This window comes from Nicotiana tabacum, chromosome 18, assembly GCF_000715075.1.
Source record: "Nicotiana tabacum cultivar K326 chromosome 18, ASM71507v2, whole genome shotgun sequence".
NCBI classification, from domain to species: domain Eukaryota; kingdom Viridiplantae; phylum Streptophyta; class Magnoliopsida; order Solanales; family Solanaceae; genus Nicotiana; species Nicotiana tabacum.
In genome coordinates, this window is record NC_134097.1 from 34,459,012 (window position 1) to 34,478,542 (window position 19,531).

Sequence of the window (19,531 nt, forward strand, 5' to 3'; positions counted from 1 at the left end):
AATACCTCCACATAAATTGACACACTTAGAATAACATATGGTGGGATTGCTTAAATTTAAAAATATAAAAAGGAAAGAAAAAGGAAAAAGAGCTGATTAGTAGAAAGGTAAGTTTTCACAAGTACACCAATGGGACGAAAAATTGCAAACAGAAAACATGAAAATAACAAAAATGTACCATATATTGGACGTTACTAGGAGTAAATCAATAGAAGGTTATAAAGCAACTAACAACAGGGCATACGATAACATAAGCGAACTGAATCACATGATAAAATAACGATCTACTTAAGCATAAGCAGGAACCTGAGTGCAAGCAAATTCATGGGAACTCCTAGGCATGAAATACAGGCATACAGCATACTGAAAACAGAAGTCAGTTGTATTATCATTCTTTTCCCTTAACTTTTCAGGGGTTAATTTAACAGGATCTCCAAAACGGATTACGAAGCTGTAGACTGACGCTAGTAAGGATCTTGCACGTTTTAAATACCACTCCATTACTCGCTCCATCCTGTCGGTCCTTACAGCTAAAAACTGTTACATGCAATTTGCTGTGACATGCCAACAATCTCGTTTGTTGCTGTATCAACCATAGGCACACTATTTGTGTTGTGGACGTTTCATTTTGAGGAGATGAGAAATACCAGCCACAACATGCAGTCGGCTACTTGGCATGCCCGTCTTTGCAAGTGCCCTCCCGTATTTGTCCAGTAGAACGAAGCAAGGAACATACTTTATGTCATAATGGAGAAGCTGAATTGCAAACAGAAAGAAGTCGATCAAGCTGGAAAGTTAATCATTTCCAACATGACGTATATGGATTACTCCAAAGGCAATACAAAAGAGCGAAAACTTAAATCATTTCCAACATGAAGTATATGGATTACTCCAAAGGCAATACAAACTGACTGCACCAATCAAACAGCAGAAAGAATTCACTTTGATTTAATTACTTCATCTCGACTTTCCCTCCTTTTCAAAAGGGTAGTTTAACTTAGCTATCACCACAGAGTGGCTTTCAATTACATAAATCAACTTAACAGTCGCCAGAGAGTAACCAATCTCAACACAATAGAAGGTGCAAAGGACTGTGCGATGCTTTTAAGATCCACTTAGAATGACTGCTATGAGTTGTTACAACGAAAAAAACTTCAAAAGACAGAAATCTAGCGAACTTAAAGCATAAAGCCTAAACTGTAAAAAGTCTTTCTGCCTATTACCTTGCCAATTGAAGGATGACCATTTAATTTCAATTCTTCGCTGACAATATTTTGCAGTTTTACGTAACACATTGAAAAGATATGTCCTCTTAAACAATTTATCAGATCAATGCAATGCCCAGATTGCACTAAATCCCGATCAATTGATTCATGAATGTAACTTAACATCGTTATGATATCTTTATACATGGTAAAAGAGTCCATACTCAGTACTGAGTGCATTCAACACATGTCTAGTTTTGAATTAACAACAATATACCAAGATTATCAGCAGTGGCAGAGCCAACTTATGTGAACGGGTGTCAATTGACACCCCTCATCAAAAAATTACACTATGTAGCTAGGTAAAATTAATTTTATGTATATACACTATATGTTAACTTCCCTTTTTTTCTTCCTGTGTTTACTTTTTTATATTTTGACACCCCTTAGTAATATTCCTGCCTCTAACACTGATATCAAGTATAAATAACCTTTCAATACAGAAAGAAGAAAAGGACCATATCAACAACCAGACAACAAAAGAATGAGGCCCCTCTCAATTCTTGGAGTATGCAAAATCTAATATACATCCGTCCAACAACAAAATATAAATAAACAGACTTGCAGAAGAATACAATGTATAGAGTATTAAGAGTACCTCAGGCAACCATTGGTCATTCTCTGCATCAGCCATAACAATGTTGAGCCAGTCAGAATTCCTGTTCTCAACCTCGTTAACGAAATTAACCAAAGAATTGCAGAGCCGGCACTTTGGGGAGTAAAATTCAATTACAGTACCCTCCTTTCCACTGGCCAAGGCAGACGCTAACGCACTCTGCTCGGCCTCCGCTTGGTCTGCAGGAGTCAATTTCTTCATCAACTTCAAGGTAGTGTTTTGGCCGACTCCACCATTCGACTGAAAATGGAATTCGGGTGATAAAGGTTGGGCTTTTGATACATTTTGGATTAAATTAAACACTCCAGAGCCAATAATCTTGAATGGTTTGAATAACCAGGGTGTTTCAAAGGTACAAGGCAGAGGGTTTTTAGGGTTTTGGTTATGGACATCCCATGGCCATTTTAAACAAAAGGGAGAGTACTTCGATGTAGAATCCATCTATTCCAAGAATTACACGTATTTACATCACAATAACAAGCTGACTTTCTTCAGCTACTCATTTGCAAGGCATTGTAGCAGGAACAAGCACCCACTCTGTGCTGCAACAACAGGACAAGCAACATGAACACACATAATCTGAAATAATTAGGCAGGTTATAACTACTAACTTGACATAGTCGTTTGTTGTACCAAGATAATTTAAAGGAATTATGAAGTTTGACCTTCAAAATGATCTACTTAGTGGTCATTTTGCTGATGGTTTGGACTAAGTAATCATAGCATAAAATCCCACATAAGATAATACAGTGTTTGGTTGGCCATGTAAGAAAAAAATCATCACCGCATAACAAATCCTGCGTTTGGTTTGGCGGTATTAAATAATGCATGCATTAAGTTATGCAAAAATCTATGTCTTATTTTATAAGTGATAGAACATGGAATATGAGTTCATGTATTAGTAAAGCGGTGATTGAACAATTTAAAGATAAAAATGCCCTTTTAAAATAAATAATTCATGTATAACAACCTCCTCGTTGTTAATCACCGCATAACAATTCTTTCATTATTAATCCCGCCCAAAGAATCCCTGCATCATAATCCCCATATAACGAGTATGTGAACCAACACTACTGAGACTATGCTTTTCTTGAGTCGAAGGTGTATCCGAAACAGTCTCTCTACCTTCACAAGTTGAGAGTAATGTATGCATACACACTACCCTCTTCAGACGATTTTGTTCTGTTGTTGTTGTATAATGAGTATATGAACCAGGCGACCCTTAATTCAATGTCTTTGCTACAAAGCTTAATCATTTGATAATATTTCTATCCTAATTCATTAAGTACACAGTTTATTTTACACTATTTCTATACTAATTTATACATATTATCGCCGAAGTCAAATACAGTTTGCTGTAAACGAAGAGGGTAGAAAACAAAGCATTAGAAAAAGGGAACTAAGATTTTTTTTTTTGACTTATGAGAAACATAGAGGGAAAGTGCAAGAACTTACATCTGTTATCGCCGGTTAGGATTTGACCGGAGGAGCTCGCCGCTGAGGGTGTGATTTGATATTCGATCTCGAAATTTGGGTCGGCATATGGGTCAGTTCTAGAGGAATTTGGGCCTGTAAGTGAAACCCATTGGGCTCCTTCTATGCAAAGCAAGGGATGTTTCCACACAAAGGTGGTCGAATTTATTATTTATTTTTCTAGTTAGTATACGCAAACCATACAATAATTATATACGATTATACACATGATATATATATGTTTTAAATTTAAGCGCTTGGGTGAGCGCTATTTAAATTAATTCTTCTCTATGAAATTAGGATCCAAATTCACAATTTTGAATTGATATATATATATATTTCAAACTTAATTACCTGGATTCTCTAAAGTTTGTTATTTTCCAAAGGTAACTGTATATTCTTTATATATTTATATACATTCCTTTAAGGGGCTCAATTAAGCACCTTTAATTAAGGGATTGGCACCTTAAATTAAAATTTTTGATTACACCCTTTTTATTTCTCTTTTGCTATATTTTTCATTCCAGATTCGTCGGAGGAGATCGAATAAACAAAATAAAGATCGCCTGAGTAATTTTCTGCCCAGACTCAGAGTCCTCGGAGCATTTTTACGATCAGAATTGAAGGTTTTTAAACGTCTTACTCTATTTTTTGTCGATGCTAAAGAAGAAAATAAGATCACTTGAGGTTTCTCATAATCGGAGCTTGAAATCATTGGCTCCGATTTGAGTTTGATGAAATTGGTTGAATTAGCCATTGAATTTGCTGATTCGGAACTCAAAGTTGAAAGTTTTGCTTGAAAGTGAAAGAATACAACTTCAAAATCGAATAGATTGGAGAGAAATTAGCTTTAAATCGAAAGAGATCAGCTTTCGCCAGCAACCCTTTTCTGCCTCTCTTCTTCACTCTTGTGGGAAAAAAATTCCTCTCGCCCTTGTAACGATCCGACCGATTGTTTGAGTTTTAGCATTGTCACGACCCAATCCTGGTTATGATGGCGCCCAACACACTGCTAGGCAAGCCCGACCATTCAACAACATTATCCCAAATTCTTATTCAGATTATAGATAAATATCACAGAGAATTTACTAAGTCATTTCATTCAAGTGTATAATTAATAATAAAATCTGCGAAAGTTAAATTAAAATACCACACAATAGCCCAATAGAATACGGTGTCACGAATATGAGCCTCTAATACAGAATATCCTCCTATTACAAGTCTGTTTAGGAAAAATGCGAAATAAAAGATAGAGATAGAGATAGAGGGGAGAGATCAAGGCTGCGAATGCCATGCAGCTACCTCAATACTCCCGGATACTGCTGTTCAGCTAAACAAATCCTCACTCAGCATGTGGTGTAACTGGATCTGCACGCAAGGTGCAGGGAGTAATGTGAGTACTCCGACCCAGTGAGTAATAAACATAAATAAAGGCTGAGAATAAGAAATCATGGAAAAATACAAAGTAAACTATAACTGGCAGTTTAGAACAACAAATAGTGAAGCAACAAGTCAATTAAGTCAGAGTACCAAATACTGAGACATGTATAACAGATAAAAACAAATGCATGAGTGCAATGCAATGCATATGATGGTACACTCTAGTACCCACTGCGGCGTGCAGCCCGAGCCATCCATTTATTTATCGTCGACGGCGCTCACTGGGGGTGTGTGCAGACTCCGGAGGGGCTCCTACAGCCCAAGCGCAATATCAAGCCATCTCGTGGCATCAAATCTAGGCCCTCGGCCTCATATCAATCTCAGTATAATCACCCAGGCTCTCGGCCTCAATATCAATGTAATCAACCAGGCTCTCGGCCTCAATATCAATGTAATCAACTAGGCTCTCGGCCTCAATATCAATATAACACTGCTGCGGCGCGCAGCCCGATCTATGCTCAGTCCAGAAATCATCATAAGCCCCTTGGGCATTTGTAAAACAGTAGTTCTCAGCCCGAAATATCATTTAAGTTTTCAAATCTTAAAAAGATGACTGAGTTTGCAAAACAGTATTTAAAACCTTGGACTGAGGTCAAATGATATGCAAAATATGCGAAAGCAGTGATATCAATCCCTGAAGGATTCAAATAATTGGCAAGAAGCCCAAATGTAACAATTAAATCCAAGTAAGGATGATTCTCAATTTAGTTCAAGTAGAAAACACGGTAAAAACATCTCTCGGGACGGAGCAAGTCACAATCCCCAAGGGTGCTCTACCCCACACTCGTTATCCGGCATGCAAGTCACCTCAATATAGCATTGCGATGTGAAATTCCAGGGTTTCAAACCCTTAGGACATCATTTACATCAATTACTCACCTCAAACTGGTTATTTCTTTAATTCGCGACGCCTTTGCCCCTCGAATTGGCCTCCACGTGCGTCGAATCTGCCCAAAATCACAACGAATATGTCACAAAATGCTAAGGAGACAATACCCAATCGAAAGCAATCGAAAAATACCAAAATTCACGAATTTGGCAAAATCCGAGCCTCGGGCCCACGTCTCGAAAAATCAGAAAATTAACATCACCGGATTCCTTGTCTCTCCACGAGTCTATAAATACCAAGAACTCCCAAATCCGAGTTCAAATGACCCATCAAATCCTAATTGTTTGGTTTCAAAATTCAAGCCCTAGTTCTTGATTTGTAGGCTTATATTTCATGAATCTCTAGATGAAATTCACAATAAAAACGAGTTCTAAGTCCAAGAAACTTACCTCAAGTCGTTCCCCCTTGAATCCCTCTTTAATCTCCACCAAGAAGCTCTCAAAATGATCAACCATGGAGGAAAAATGACCCAAAATCGCGGATGAAGTGTTTTATAAACTCACTGCCCAGAATTTTTCGGAAGTACTGTTCATGCGTGTACTGTACACGTTACTGTACACGGGGTACTATTTCTGCAATTTTCTCCAATTTTACTAAGTCCGAAATCACTCCGAGATACCTCCGAAACACTCCCGAGCCCTCGGGGCTCCTAACCAAACACATACACTAACTCAACAACATCCTACAAACTTAACCGTATGATCAAATCGCCAAAATAATGTCATATACCACGAATTAAGCTTTAAAATCCAAGAATTCTTTCAAATTTCATAAAACATCAAATTTTCCATTTTGAGTCCGAAACACGTCAAACGACGTCCGTTTTCAACCAAACTTTACAGAAAGTACTTAAACCATATATAAGACCTGTACCGGGCACCGAAACCAAAATACGGGCCCGATACCATCACTTTCTAATCAAATTTCATTTCCATTTTTCTTAAATATTTTCAGAAAGCAATTTTACTCAAAAATTCATTTCTCAGGCCTGGGACCTCAGAATTCGATGATTCTTGTTCCTATGAGTCACAAATAATAATACGAACATAGCACTTTAGTCAAAACTAAATTCGGAGCTCATTTGCTTAGTTCAATACCCATTTCGCTCGTTAAGCAATTAACTCATGTTTCGTGTCAAAAATCCAATCGCGACTTGATGAAATTAGAACAAAGTTTTCAGATCACTCCTATAATTCATTATTTAAATTCTAGAAATCTCGAAATAAAATTTCGATCTCTAGAACTAAAAATGAACCTTTGGATCATTACATGCTTATGCTCAAACGGCAAAAATCTTTCAAAAAACTCTTCCAAAACTTATCCGAGCCTCATGGGACCCCGAACAAACATGCCAACATAATTCATAATATTATTCAAACCTCTTCCAATCATCAAAATACCTCAAACAATATCAAATTACCCAAAACTCATCGAATTCAAGCCTAATTTTCTAAAAACTTCCGAAATACACTTTTGATCAAAAACCCGACCAAACCACGTCCGAATGACCTGAAATTTTGCACACATATCCCAATTCACCTAACAAAGCTACAGCAACTCTCGAAATTCCATTCCAACTCTCGGATCAAAATCTTACCTATCAACTGGAATTCGCCAAAATACTAACTTCGCCACTTCAAGCCTAATTCTACACCGGACCTCCAGAATTACTTCCGATCACACTCTTAAGTCACAAATCATCCCCCAAAGCTAACCAAATCATCAGGATTCAAATTCGAGCCCTATAACACATAAATCAACGTCCGGTTGACTTTTCCAAAATAAACCTTCCTTAAAGAGACTAAGTGTCTCATTTCCTGCTAAAACCAATCCAAATCAACTCGTTCACACCCAACACTGATAATGAAGCATAAAGAAATAGGAAATGGGGAAAACAAGGCGGTAACTCACGAGACGACGGGTCGGGTCGTCACAAGCACGTTGTTCAGTAGTTTGAGTCAATGAGCAACTTCACTTCAAGTATTATGACTTGTACGCATGGTCGGAATTGAATTCCGGGAAGTTAGGGGTTTATTTGGAAAGAGATTTCTCAATTCGGAAGCTTTAAGTTGAAAGAATTGACTAATATTGAATTTTTGAGTAAACGACCTCAAAATCGGGATTCGAAGGTTCCAGCAAGCTTGTATGATGATTTAGGACTTGGAGGTATGTCCAAATCGAGTTTTGGAAGACCTGGGAACCTTTCGGCACATATTGTGGAAATTAGCATTTTTGGAAGAATTTTATAAAGTTTGGGTTGAAGTGCATTTCTGTGTTATCGATGTCGTTTGGTATTCTGAGTCTGGGAATAGCTTTGTATGGTGATTCTGGTGTTGGGAGCATGATCAGAAGTGAATTCGGAGGTCCGTGGGTCATTTTGGAGTCATTTGGCTAAAGATAGAAATTTGAAGGTTTTGAGGAGTTGGACTGGAAGTGGAATTTTTTATATCGGGGTCGGAATCTAATTCCTGAGGTTGGAGTAGGTCCGTAATGTCAAATATGACTTGTGTGCAAAATTTGGGGTCAATCGGACGAGATCGAATGAAGAAGTTTGAATTTCTAAAGTTCACAAGTTTGAATTGGGGTATGATCCATGATTTTAGCATTGTTTGATGTGATTTGAGGCCTCGAGTAGGTCCGTGTGATGTTATGGGACTAGTTTGTGTGATTGAACGGGGTCATGGGGGCCGCAGGTGTGTTTTGGTATGGTTTCGGATCATTTCGGGCTGTGTTATTGCTGCAGATTTCTGTTTCTGGTTTCCTTCTTCGCGATCGCGAAGGTAGATCTGCGATTGTGAAGAGGAAGGTGGGAGGCTGCTGGATTTGGCCTTTGCGAATGTGGAGTGGAGGTCGCAAACGTGAAAGGGTGAGCTGAGTTGTCTGCGCGAACGCGAATGGGCGATTGCGAATGCGTATAAGGAAAGAGGGAAGCTGGGCTTGAGGTCATTGTCCTATGCGAACGTGAGGCCTGGTACGCGAACACGTAGGGTCTAGGAAGCAGACCTTCGCGAACACAAGCACCGGGCCGCTAACGCGATGAAGAAATTTGGTGCTGAAGCAGGTTGTGCTTCACGAATGCGAGGGCATTTTCGCGTTCGCGAAGAAGGGCGGACCTGGGCTGGGTAAAATGTTTAAAAATGGGGTTTGAGTTCATTTCACCCATTTTTCACTCGGCTTGGGCGATTTTTGGAGCTTTTGAAGAGGGGGTTTCGTCATATATCATGAGGTAAGTAATTTCTTCTAGTTATGGGTTAAATATATAGTTTATATATGGATTTAAGCATGAGAAATTAGTGAAAATTTGGAGTTTAGAAATTGATACTTTTGGATTTTGACCACGATTTTGGGCATAGAATTGAGAATAAATTATATATTTGAGTTCGTGAGGTCATGGGTAAACTTTATCTTCGAAAAAGTTCGAAATTCGGGCACGTGGGCCCGAGAGCGATTTTGTCAACTTTTCGATCCGGGTTAGGAGTTGTTATAAATTAGATTATTATGAATAATTGAACATATATTAATGGTTTTACATAATTGTTGTCTAGCTTTGGAGCATTGTGCATTGATTTGAGTCTTCAGAAGGGCATGAAGTGCCGGTTATGGAACTTCGGAGCAAGGTAAGTCTCCTTTCTAACCTTGTAAGAGAAAATTAACCCCATACGTGGACTAAATTATCATGTGCTTCTAATTGTGGGGGCTACGTACGCACGAGGTGAAGAGAGTCCGTACGTAGCTACTAATTATGCCTATGTCCGGATAGTTTTAGGCGCACATCATGCCTTATTGATATTATTGTTGATTTATGTTCATTGTTTGCCTTTAGAAGGAGCGAGAATGAGAATGCTTATTAAATACTTTTGAAAGGAGTCGAAATTGTTCTAAAGATGGAGATCTTAAAAGTCTTAATTGAAATCTCATATTTTGAAAAGAATGGAAGAATGATTTAATAACTTGAGAAAATCTATATTTTTATCGCGTCGCATGTATGATTCGCTAGTGGAGGGTAATTCTTTAAACTATATTTTTCCGCATCTCATGGATGGTTCGCGAGCGGGGTAATATTTCATATTTATGTTTTACCGCATCGCATAGATGATTCGCGAGTGGGTAATACTTTATATTTATGTTTGACCGCGTTTCATGAATGATTCGCGAGCGAGGTAATAGATGCATCTATGGTTTGCGCTATTCGACTCTCAGCAGTGCACAATTTACATTTATGTTGGATCAGACCGAATGTCCTCGGTGGTATATATGTATTATAATAGTACTAGAAGTCCTTTTATTTAACTGGTGTAAATTTACTATTTGGTGACTATTGGTTTAAAAGAAGGAAATGGTTTAAGCTTTTAGATATGGTGAAGACTCGCTCAATTATTTCTTGTTCTGAATGTTATTGTTGTATATCATGCTTAGTTAGAATTTTTTATATTACCATATTGTTGGCCCTTAGTAAGTGTCGAAGTCGACCCCTTGTCACTACTTCTTCGCGGTTAGACGGGATACTTACTGGGTACACGTTATTTTTGTACTCATACTACACTTGCTGTGCATTTTTGTTGCACAGGTACATGTATCTCTAGTGGTCTAGTGGGCGTTGCAGCATGGTTGATATGGAGACTTAGGTGAGCTGCACTTCTCAAGATGACCCGGCGCCGGCAAAGTCTCTTTCAGATTACTGTATTTACTTTCTATCCAATTTGTATTCCGGACGGTTGTTGTATTACATTGTTTCCTAGAAATAGCTCATGCACTTGTGACACCAGGTTCTGGGATGATTATGGTATTATTCAATATTAAGTTTGTTAAAGACTTCATGTTTATTTCTGTGAATTTCATTAATTATTGTTTAATGTATAAAGAAAACGATTTCAATAAATACTAAAATGGGAATTTAAATAACTTCTTCGTGTTGGCTTGCCTGATAGTGTGTCCGGCGCCTTCACGATCCTCAATGGATTTTGGGTCGTGACAATATGGTATCAGAGCACTAGGTTTCCTTAGGTCTCACGAGTCATGAGCAAGTCTAGTAGAGTCTTGCGGATCGATACAGAGACGTTTGTACTTATCTTCGAGAGGCTACAGGGCTGTTAGGAGCACTCCCCTTCTTGATTCCTCATCGTGCGGTTTGATTCCTTTGAGTCTTATGCCCTTATTTCCTTCCTACTCAATCTTATACGACGCAAAGCGCTTGTTATAAATTGAGAATTGAAGAATTGTAATGGTACTACAAATGCAGTGCGGGATATTCTCCCGACATAGTTGATTGGGCTATTGTCGTGGCCTTGAAGAAGGATATTTTGTCATTTCAACTTGGTAGCTGCATTTCTTAGAGCTTTGAGGCTATGCGTAGATTGCTATAATTGCTCATGGTTGGTTATCGCACGATATTGACGCGGTGATAGGATTCTTGCCTATGTGCTAGGGCGGTGAACGACTTGAAAGGAGGTATACTCAGTGCGTGATTCAGAGATATGGTAGTTTATTCTCGGCAGAGGAAGGGCAATCGGACTATGAATATTCGGGTTTGGGTTGATAGTGACGAGATTTTGGGTTTTTCAAGTGTGACAGAATTTTCATCTGTGACATGGTATCATCGTCCTCGATTGGATATGTTAAGTTCACCGGTGTTATGATCCTCTACGATTCTCATATGGGGCAAGATATTGTGAAATGATATTGGAGAAGCGACTGCCAGAGATCGCAGTGTGCGGTGGTTCAGGATTGAATCGATGTTTCTGATGTCGACGGCTCGAGAAAAGATGATCTTCGAAAGGATTTAAAGTTAGTAGCAATCTATTGGCTCAAATGCTACTGAGATAGATCTTGATCTAAGGCATCAGTTGAGCAGTAAAGTGTAAGGAAGAACATGTGGGAGGTGTCATGCGGTGGTTAAACTTCTAGAAGGCCAGGTGTCAGAAGCGGAAGTCGAGTAGTTTCTTAAAGAAGTGAGTTTGCCCAAAATAGGAGAGTGGCATAGTAGCACATGGGTTCAGTGGCAGGATAACTACACATCTTGAGGAAAAGTTTAAAGTGATTTGGGAATTTTAGTGGATGGTGATTGGGTCCACGAGTTTAATTTGAATTACTGGCTATTATACGACGGGAGATTTGGATGAAACGGAAATGAGTTGCTTGATATGAGGAAGGATGCCACATAACTTTGAATTGAAAGATATTATCGCACATTTAGTTGATGTCCATAAGAAGTGAACAGACTAGAATAATTAGTGAATGAGCACGGGCTCAGGATGGGTTATTGATGTCGTAGTGATTGTACCCGTGCATCGACATTGGAAGATGTCGGTGTGTAATTTTCATAGGTGGGTTACCTCATGTGAGCAGGTTAGCGGTCTCGTGGTTGGCGAAGCTTCTACGAATGATTTTGGGACTCTCCCACTTAGCTTGAAGCTACTATTACACAACTCTGGAACTCGGCCGGGTGCTTCGTCGAGAGGGTGTTCATGTGCTAGAAGATTCTTAGAGTTGACTATATTTGGGACCAAGCCAGAGTGGGTGACTCTTAGACAACGGTCATAGTAGATTCACAAGTCAAAATGTGGTGTCTAAGGATTTCAATTCCATAGGTAAGGTTAAGAATCAGGCTTTTACAGCGGATTATAAGAAGAGGCTTGGAATGTTCTATAATATCTTCGGCTTGTAGTGTAACATTTGGGGGAATGAGAGAAAATGACTTCAGATTTGTAAAGGAATTATTAGAATGGATGTACTAGTTGAGATGCGAATATGCGCACAAGGAAGGGATGAGGTGGTTCGTGGGATTCGAGACAGCATGGTCTCGTATTACAAGGCCACTTGGGATGAGTGCGGGTTGAGTGCATTATGTGTTGAATGGAGTTATTATTATTTCTAAGGAAAATGAGGATAAATTGGAAGAGGTTGGGATTGATTATCCATAGTGGAATTGTCATATTGGTGGTAGTGATCAGTCCCTTTAGCGTGATTAAGTTATGCATGTGATCTGTGACGGTACGTGTAAGGCTTGATGGCCGCCATGATTGATTTTATTTGAAAGTATTCAAGTATTAAAGCCTGTTATGGGTAGGCGGATCCCGGAAGGATTATGGCGGTTTAGACCACTACTTGAAGACTTGCATGTTCTACAGTTATGAGGATTCACTCGCGTGTTGCTATGGTTCTCCTGAAATGAGTAAGTGGAAGTTTCTATATGATGAAATATTAATCTATTAGTGGTTTAGGAGTTATGATGAAAATCTTGTACTATCACATATTGGCATGTTAGGTGCAGTGAGTGGTATGGAATTTGAAAGTGAGAATCAAGGTTGTGGTTCGGTGTTGACAAGGATGTCACGATCTCGGATGAGCAGGAATGGAGTTTGGATGTTTAAAGTATGTTGGTATTGTCTTCAGCATCACCTGAGATCAGTACCTTGTGCAAGGGCTTCATGTATTAATTTGCGGATTCTTGATTTTCTTTATAGCATTGTATGGCCGGTGGTATGGATGTGTAGACTTGTTATCTGGTGCGGAAGGTCGTGGGAGCATGCCCCATGGGGAGATTGTATAAGTTTGGCATGTAGTAACTTGATTGGTTGAAGAATTAAACCAAGTATGAAGATTGTGGTGATATCGTTAATTTGAGAATTTATGCCTGGAGGACACTCGGTTTATTAGGTTGTGGACTGTGGGGGTCTGCTCCAGTCATGATGAATGTTCTTGTGAGTTATGGGAAAAAGGGGTTATTATGAATCCTTGGAAGGTTATTAGCCTAGCACGGTGCGATCAGAATCGACTGGAGTTCTGTGGATGGATTTAAATAGAATGTGGGCTCTATATCAAGCTAGATGCATTCATTTCAGCAATGCACTCCTTATAGAGGAGTATTCAGACATTGGGTGTTATTCTGTTGTCAATTATTTCATATGATGCTATATTGCGTCATGTGAGATATGAAACGACTTGAAAAAATTCTTATGTGTTGAGGTTCCACATAGCGATGGTGCTATGTGAGCAGGATGGCTTTTGAGATTCAAATCATATATCACACCTCAGTTGTGCTTGAGTTTCGTAGCTTATGGCGCTATCTGTCTCCCCAGGGATGGTATTATGCACTTAGCGTGCTTGTGGCCGATATTCGGTATTTTGTAGTAATGAGCGATTTAGCTTGGTTTGTATATTCTTATGTGAACTTTAAGTGTGGATCGGGTGGCATGCCTCCACGAGTATGTTGTTGGGATCGGGTTGCACGCCGCAACAGTGTGACGTTGAGTACAGTTCCCTATATCTGTTTTTATGTGTTTTGTTTCCCATTTTTTGAGGAAAGTTCATATTAGTTGTGTGAGCTGAGTAGTCTCTTCTAGAGTTCGTTTTCCTTATATATCGCGTTCGAGCTTGTAGCCTATTGGCACGAGGTGGCATCATATGGGACTTTTGGTCATGTCCGGGGTAGCTTATTGTCGAGCAATTCGTACTGGGTAAGACGGGATTATTGGATGTAGGATCAGTACAGTCGGATTATATGAAGTATATTAAAGATCAAAGATCATTGGTTAGTTTAGTATGAGGTAACAGTTCTTGTCAGGAGTATACACTCAATGATTTGTTGACTCAGTCGTTGTTTATAAATTTCTACACATATCTTCCATCGTGGCGGTATTGCGAGAGTTGGAACAAGACTTATAAATATCATGAGGTGCATTATGAGTATCAGATTCAGGGAATGTCGGTTATTATGATCAGAGAATTCTATTATGGTCCTGTGAATGATGTGGTGCATGGTGTGAATTCGGCAATGGTATGCAGTCATGTTCTGGTACATCGTGTGGTTATTGATATGGTGTTCGTATGTTGGAAGTAGGACTGGCAGAGAATTACGGATGTTGGAACTAGGTTCTAAGGCTTATTTGCCTAAAGGAAATAGGATATCTTAAGATTTGATTGAGCTAAGGTACTCAACTGAGTTGTGGTAGCATGGGTAGGTGCCCGAGGTATTAAGCAGTGATTTCGGATAGCTCCAGCGTAGTTATTAGCACATTCGAGGACGAACATATGTTTAAGTGGGAGAGAATGTAACAACCCGACCGGTCGTATTGAGCTTTAGCGCGTCGTTCAGCAGTTTGAGCACATGAGAAGCTTCACTCCAAGTATTATGATTTGTACGCATGGTCGGAATTGAATTCCGGGAAGTTCGGGGTTTATTTGGAAAGAGAATTCTCAATTCGGAAGCTTTAAGTTGAAAGAATTGACTAAGATTGGATTTTTGAGTAAACGACCTCGGAATCAGGATTCGAAGGTTCCAACAGGTTCGTATGATAGTTTCGAACTTGGGCGTATGTCTGGATCGGGTTTTGGAAGATCCGGGAACGTTTTAGCACCTATTGTGGAGGTTAGCATTTTTTAATGAATTTCATAAGTTTGGGTTTAAGTACATTTCTATGTTATCAATGTCCGTTTGGGATTCCGAGTTTGGGAATAGCTCCGTATGGTGATTCTGGTGTTGGGAGCGTGATTGGAAGTGAATTCGGAGGTCCGTGGGTCATTTTGGAATCATTTAGCTGAAGATAAAATTTTGAAGGTTTTGAGGAATTGGATCGGAAGAGAACTTTTTCATATCAGGGTCGGAATCCGATTCTGGAAGTTAGAGTAGGTCCGTAATGTCAAATACGATTTGTGTGCAAAACTTGGGGTCAATCGGACGAGATTTGATAGGTTTCGGCATCGAATGAAGAAGCTTGAATTTCTAAAGTTCATCAAGTTTGAATTAGGGTATGATCCGTGATTTTAGCATTGTTTGATGTGATTTGAGGCCTCGAGCAGGTCCGTGTGATGTTATGGGACTGGTTTGTGTGATTGGACAGGGTCTCGGGGGTCTCGGGTGTGTTTTAGAGTGGTATCGGATCATTTTGGGCTGTGTTATTGCGGTAGATTTCTATTTCTGGTTTCCTTCTTCGCGATCGCGAAGGGAACTCCATGATCGCGGAGAGGAAGGTGGGAGGCTGCTAGATTTGGCCTTCGCGAACGCGGAGTGGAGGTCACAAACGCGAAGGGGTGGGCTGAGTTGTCTATGCAAACACGAATGGGCGATCGCGAACGCGTAGAAAGAAAGAGGGAAATTGGGCTTGAGGTCGTTGGCCTATTCGAATGCGAGACTTGGTACGCAAACACGTAGGGTCTGGGAAGCTGACCTTTGCGAATGTGATCCTCGGGCCACGAACGCGATTAAGAAATTTGGGGCTGAAGCAGGTTGTGCTTCGCGAACGCAAGGGCATTTCCGCATTCGCGAAGAAGGACGGACCTGGGTTGGGCAGAATGTTTAAAAACGGGTTTGAGTTCATTTCACCCTTTTTTTCACTCGGCTTAGGCGATTTTTGGAGCTTTTGAAAAGTGGGGTTTCGTCATATATCATAAAGTAAGTGATTTCTTCTAGTTATGGGTTAAATACATGATTTATATACAGATTTAAGCATGAGAAATTAGTGGAAATTTGGGGTTTTGAAAGAAAGACCTAGAAATTGATACTTTTGAATTTTGACCACGATTTTGGGCATAAAATTGAGAATAAATTATATATTCGAGTTCGTGAAGTCATGGGTAAACTTTATCTTGGAAAAATTTCGGAATCCGGGCACGTGGGCCCTAGGGCAATTTTGTCAACTTTTTTATCGGGGTTAGGAATTATTATAAATTGGATTACTTATGAGTAATTGAACATATATTAATGGGTTTACATAATTGTTAGCTAGATTTGGAGCATTGTTGTCACGACCCAAATTCCACTAAGGGTCATGATGGCGCCGGACACCACTGTCAGGCAAGCCAACCAAAATACTTAATTAAATTCTCGTTTTAATAATTTGGAAAACTATAATTTTCCTTCAATTTTACCAGTAAAAGATAATCGTTTCAAATCAAATATGAATATTAAGCAGTTAAATACAAGATACCCTATAATCATCCCATAACCCGGTGTCACAAGTGCATGAGCATTTACTAGGGAATGAAATAAAATATGGTAACAGTCCCGAATACAAAGTGGATAGAAATTACAAAAATACAGTACAATACTCTGAAGGGGACTCTGCTGGCTGCGGGTCGTCTCGATAAATACAGCTCACCTGAGTCTCCATATCAACAATGCCGCTATGCCACTAGCCACATATGAACCTGTGCAATAAAAATGCACAACAAGTGTAGTATGAGTACGAAAAGAACGTGTACCCAATGAGTATCCCGTCTAATCTCGAAGAAGCAGAGACGAGATGTCGACTTTGACACTTGCTAGTGGTCCAATAGTAATATTATTAATGCGATGAATCACAGATATTAAGAACAACAGTAAATTCAAATAAGTGACGAAACAGGTAAAAGTTCCTTTTTATTTAAAAGTCTCCGAATTCATAACCCATTCATTAACAATTATCTCAAGTCGGAGAGAGCAATTATCAATATTAATAAATCTCCAGGCAAGCAATACAAGCATGTGCAAATCATATCGAGGTCGTACGACCCGATTCAACATAAATGTAAAATGTGCACTGCAGAGGGTCGAACAGCACGAACCATAGATGCATCTATTACCCTGCTCGCTAATTATACATGCGACGCGGTCAAATATAAATAAACAATCACCCCGCTCACGAATCATACATGCGACACAGGTACACATAGAAATACATGCTCAAACAACCAATTAAGAATTTATCGGGGAACATTTATCCAAATAACAACCAACTCTCTTTTAGCGATTTAAGAAAATGAAGTTTAATCCTTTTAGAAATTCATTTACCAATTCGATAATATTTAAGCAATTCAACTGTCAATAAGATTACAGATATTCCAAGTATAGCATGCTTTTGGGTCCTAGACTACCCGGACTTACACATATTAGTAGCTACGCATGGACTCTCATCACCTCGTACGTACGTAGCCCCCACAAATAGAAGTACATAACTAATTATTTCACCTATGGGGACAATTCCCTCTTACAAGGTTAGAAAGAAGACTCACCTCGCTCCGAAGATCCATAACCGACATTCCACGCTCTTCCGAAGACTCGAATCGATGCACAATGCTCCAAAACTAGCCAATAATTATGCAAATCCATTAATATATGTTCAATTACTCATTACAATCCAATTTATAACAATTCCTAACCCCGATCGAAAAGTTGACAAAATTGCCCTCGGGCCCACATGCCCGGATTTCGAAATTTTTCGAAGATAAAGTTTGCCCATGAACTCACGAACTCAAATATATGATTTTCTCCTAATTCCATGCCCAAAATAGTGGTAAAAATCCAAAATATAAATTTCTAGGTCTTCCACCAAAAACCTATAATGCTCACAAATTTTCATGCTCTAATCCATATATAATCCAAGTACTTAACTCAAAACAAGTAGAAACCACTTACTCTGACATGGATGACCAAGATGGAGCTCCAAAATCGCCCAAAGATCGGCTCCCATGGAGAAAATGGGGTTGAAATGAGCTAAACCTCCGTTTTAAACAACCTTACTGATTCCAGCATTTTCGCACCTGCGGTCACCTGACCGCTTCTGCGATCCCGCAGGTGCAGGTGACCCTCCGCTTCTGCGGTCCTCCTCCTAGCCTCAGCTTCCGCATCTGTGCTCCTCCTTCCGTAGGTGCGGTCACGCGTCTGCGACAAATCGACCGCATCTGCGGTCCCAACCTGGCCGGACCATTTCCGTGTCTGCGACCCAAGGGCCGCTTCTGCGGCTCCACACCTGCGGCCCAAACCTCGCAGGTGCGGTTACACTAGAAGGCAATTGATCTCTTCTTCTTCATATTCCAAAAATTGATCCGTTAACCATCCGGAAATCACCCGAGGCCTCCGGGACCCCAACCAATCATACCAACCAGTCCCAAAACACATTACGAACTTGCTCGAGGCCTCAAATCATATCAAACAATTCTAAAATCATGAATCGACCCCCAATCCAAACTTACGGAACTTTGGAATTTCAAATTTCTACATTCGATGACGAAACCTATCAAATCACGTCCGATTGACCTCAAATTTTGCACACAATCCATATTCGACATTATGGACCTACTCCAACTTTCGGAATTGGATTCCGACCTCGATATCAAAAAGTCCACTTCCGGTCAAACTTCTCAAAAACTTTCAAATTTCTATCTTTGGCCAAATGACTCCAAAATGACCTACGGACCTCCAAATTCACTTCCGATCACGCTCCTAATACCAGAATCACCATACGGAGCTATTCCCTGACTCGAAATCTCAAACAGATATTGATAACCCTGAAATGCACTTCAATCCAAACTTATGAGATTCTTCCAAAAATGCTAACTTCCACAATAGGCGCCGAAACATTTCGAGGTCTTCCAAAACCCAGTCCAAACATACGCCCAAGTTCGAAATCATCATACGAACCTGCTGGAACTTTTGAATCCCAATTCCGAGGTCATTTACTCAAAAATCCAACCTTAGTAAATTCTTTCAACTTAAAGCTTCCGAAATGAGAATTCTCTTTCCAAATCAACTCCGAACTTCCCGGAATTCAATTACGACCGTGCGCACAAGTTATAATACCTAAAGTGAAGTTGCTCATAGCCTCAAATTGCTGAACGACGCGCTATAGCTCAAAACGACTGGTCGGGTCTTTACAATTGTGCATCGATTTTAGTCTTTGAAAGGGTATGGAGTGCCAGTTATGGAACTTCGGAGCGAGGTAAGTCTCATTTCTAACCTTGTAAGAGGAAATTAACCCCATAGGTGAACTAAATTATCATGTGCTTCTAATTGTGGGGGCTACGTACGCACGAGGTGACGAGAGTCCGTACGTAGCTACTAATTATGCCTATGTCCGGGTAGTTTTAGGCGCA

At 39.8% G+C, this 19,531-nt stretch overlaps 1 protein-coding gene across 2 annotated transcripts; it reads right to left on the reverse strand.

Annotated features, from left to right (window-relative positions):
• Positions 1-268: 268 nt before the first annotated feature.
• On the reverse strand, positions 269-3,496 carry LOC107787969 (uncharacterized). Of its 2 annotated transcripts, none has more exons than XM_016609599.2 (3): positions 3,337-3,496; positions 1,864-2,423; positions 269-756 (listed from the first exon to the last, which is right to left on the reverse strand). In XM_016609599.2, the coding sequence occupies exons 2-3, from the start codon at positions 2,320-2,322 to the stop codon at positions 604-606; spliced, it is 612 nt and encodes a 203-aa protein (XP_016465085.1). In that variant the 5' UTR covers positions 2,323-2,423; positions 3,337-3,496; the 3' UTR covers positions 269-603. The 2 variants fall into 2 exon arrangements, with proteins under 2 accessions (XP_016465085.1, XP_075092877.1); XM_075236776.1 differs by having other exon boundaries at positions 1,864-2,418; positions 3,337-3,482.
• Positions 3,497-19,531: the final 16,035 nt, after the last annotated feature.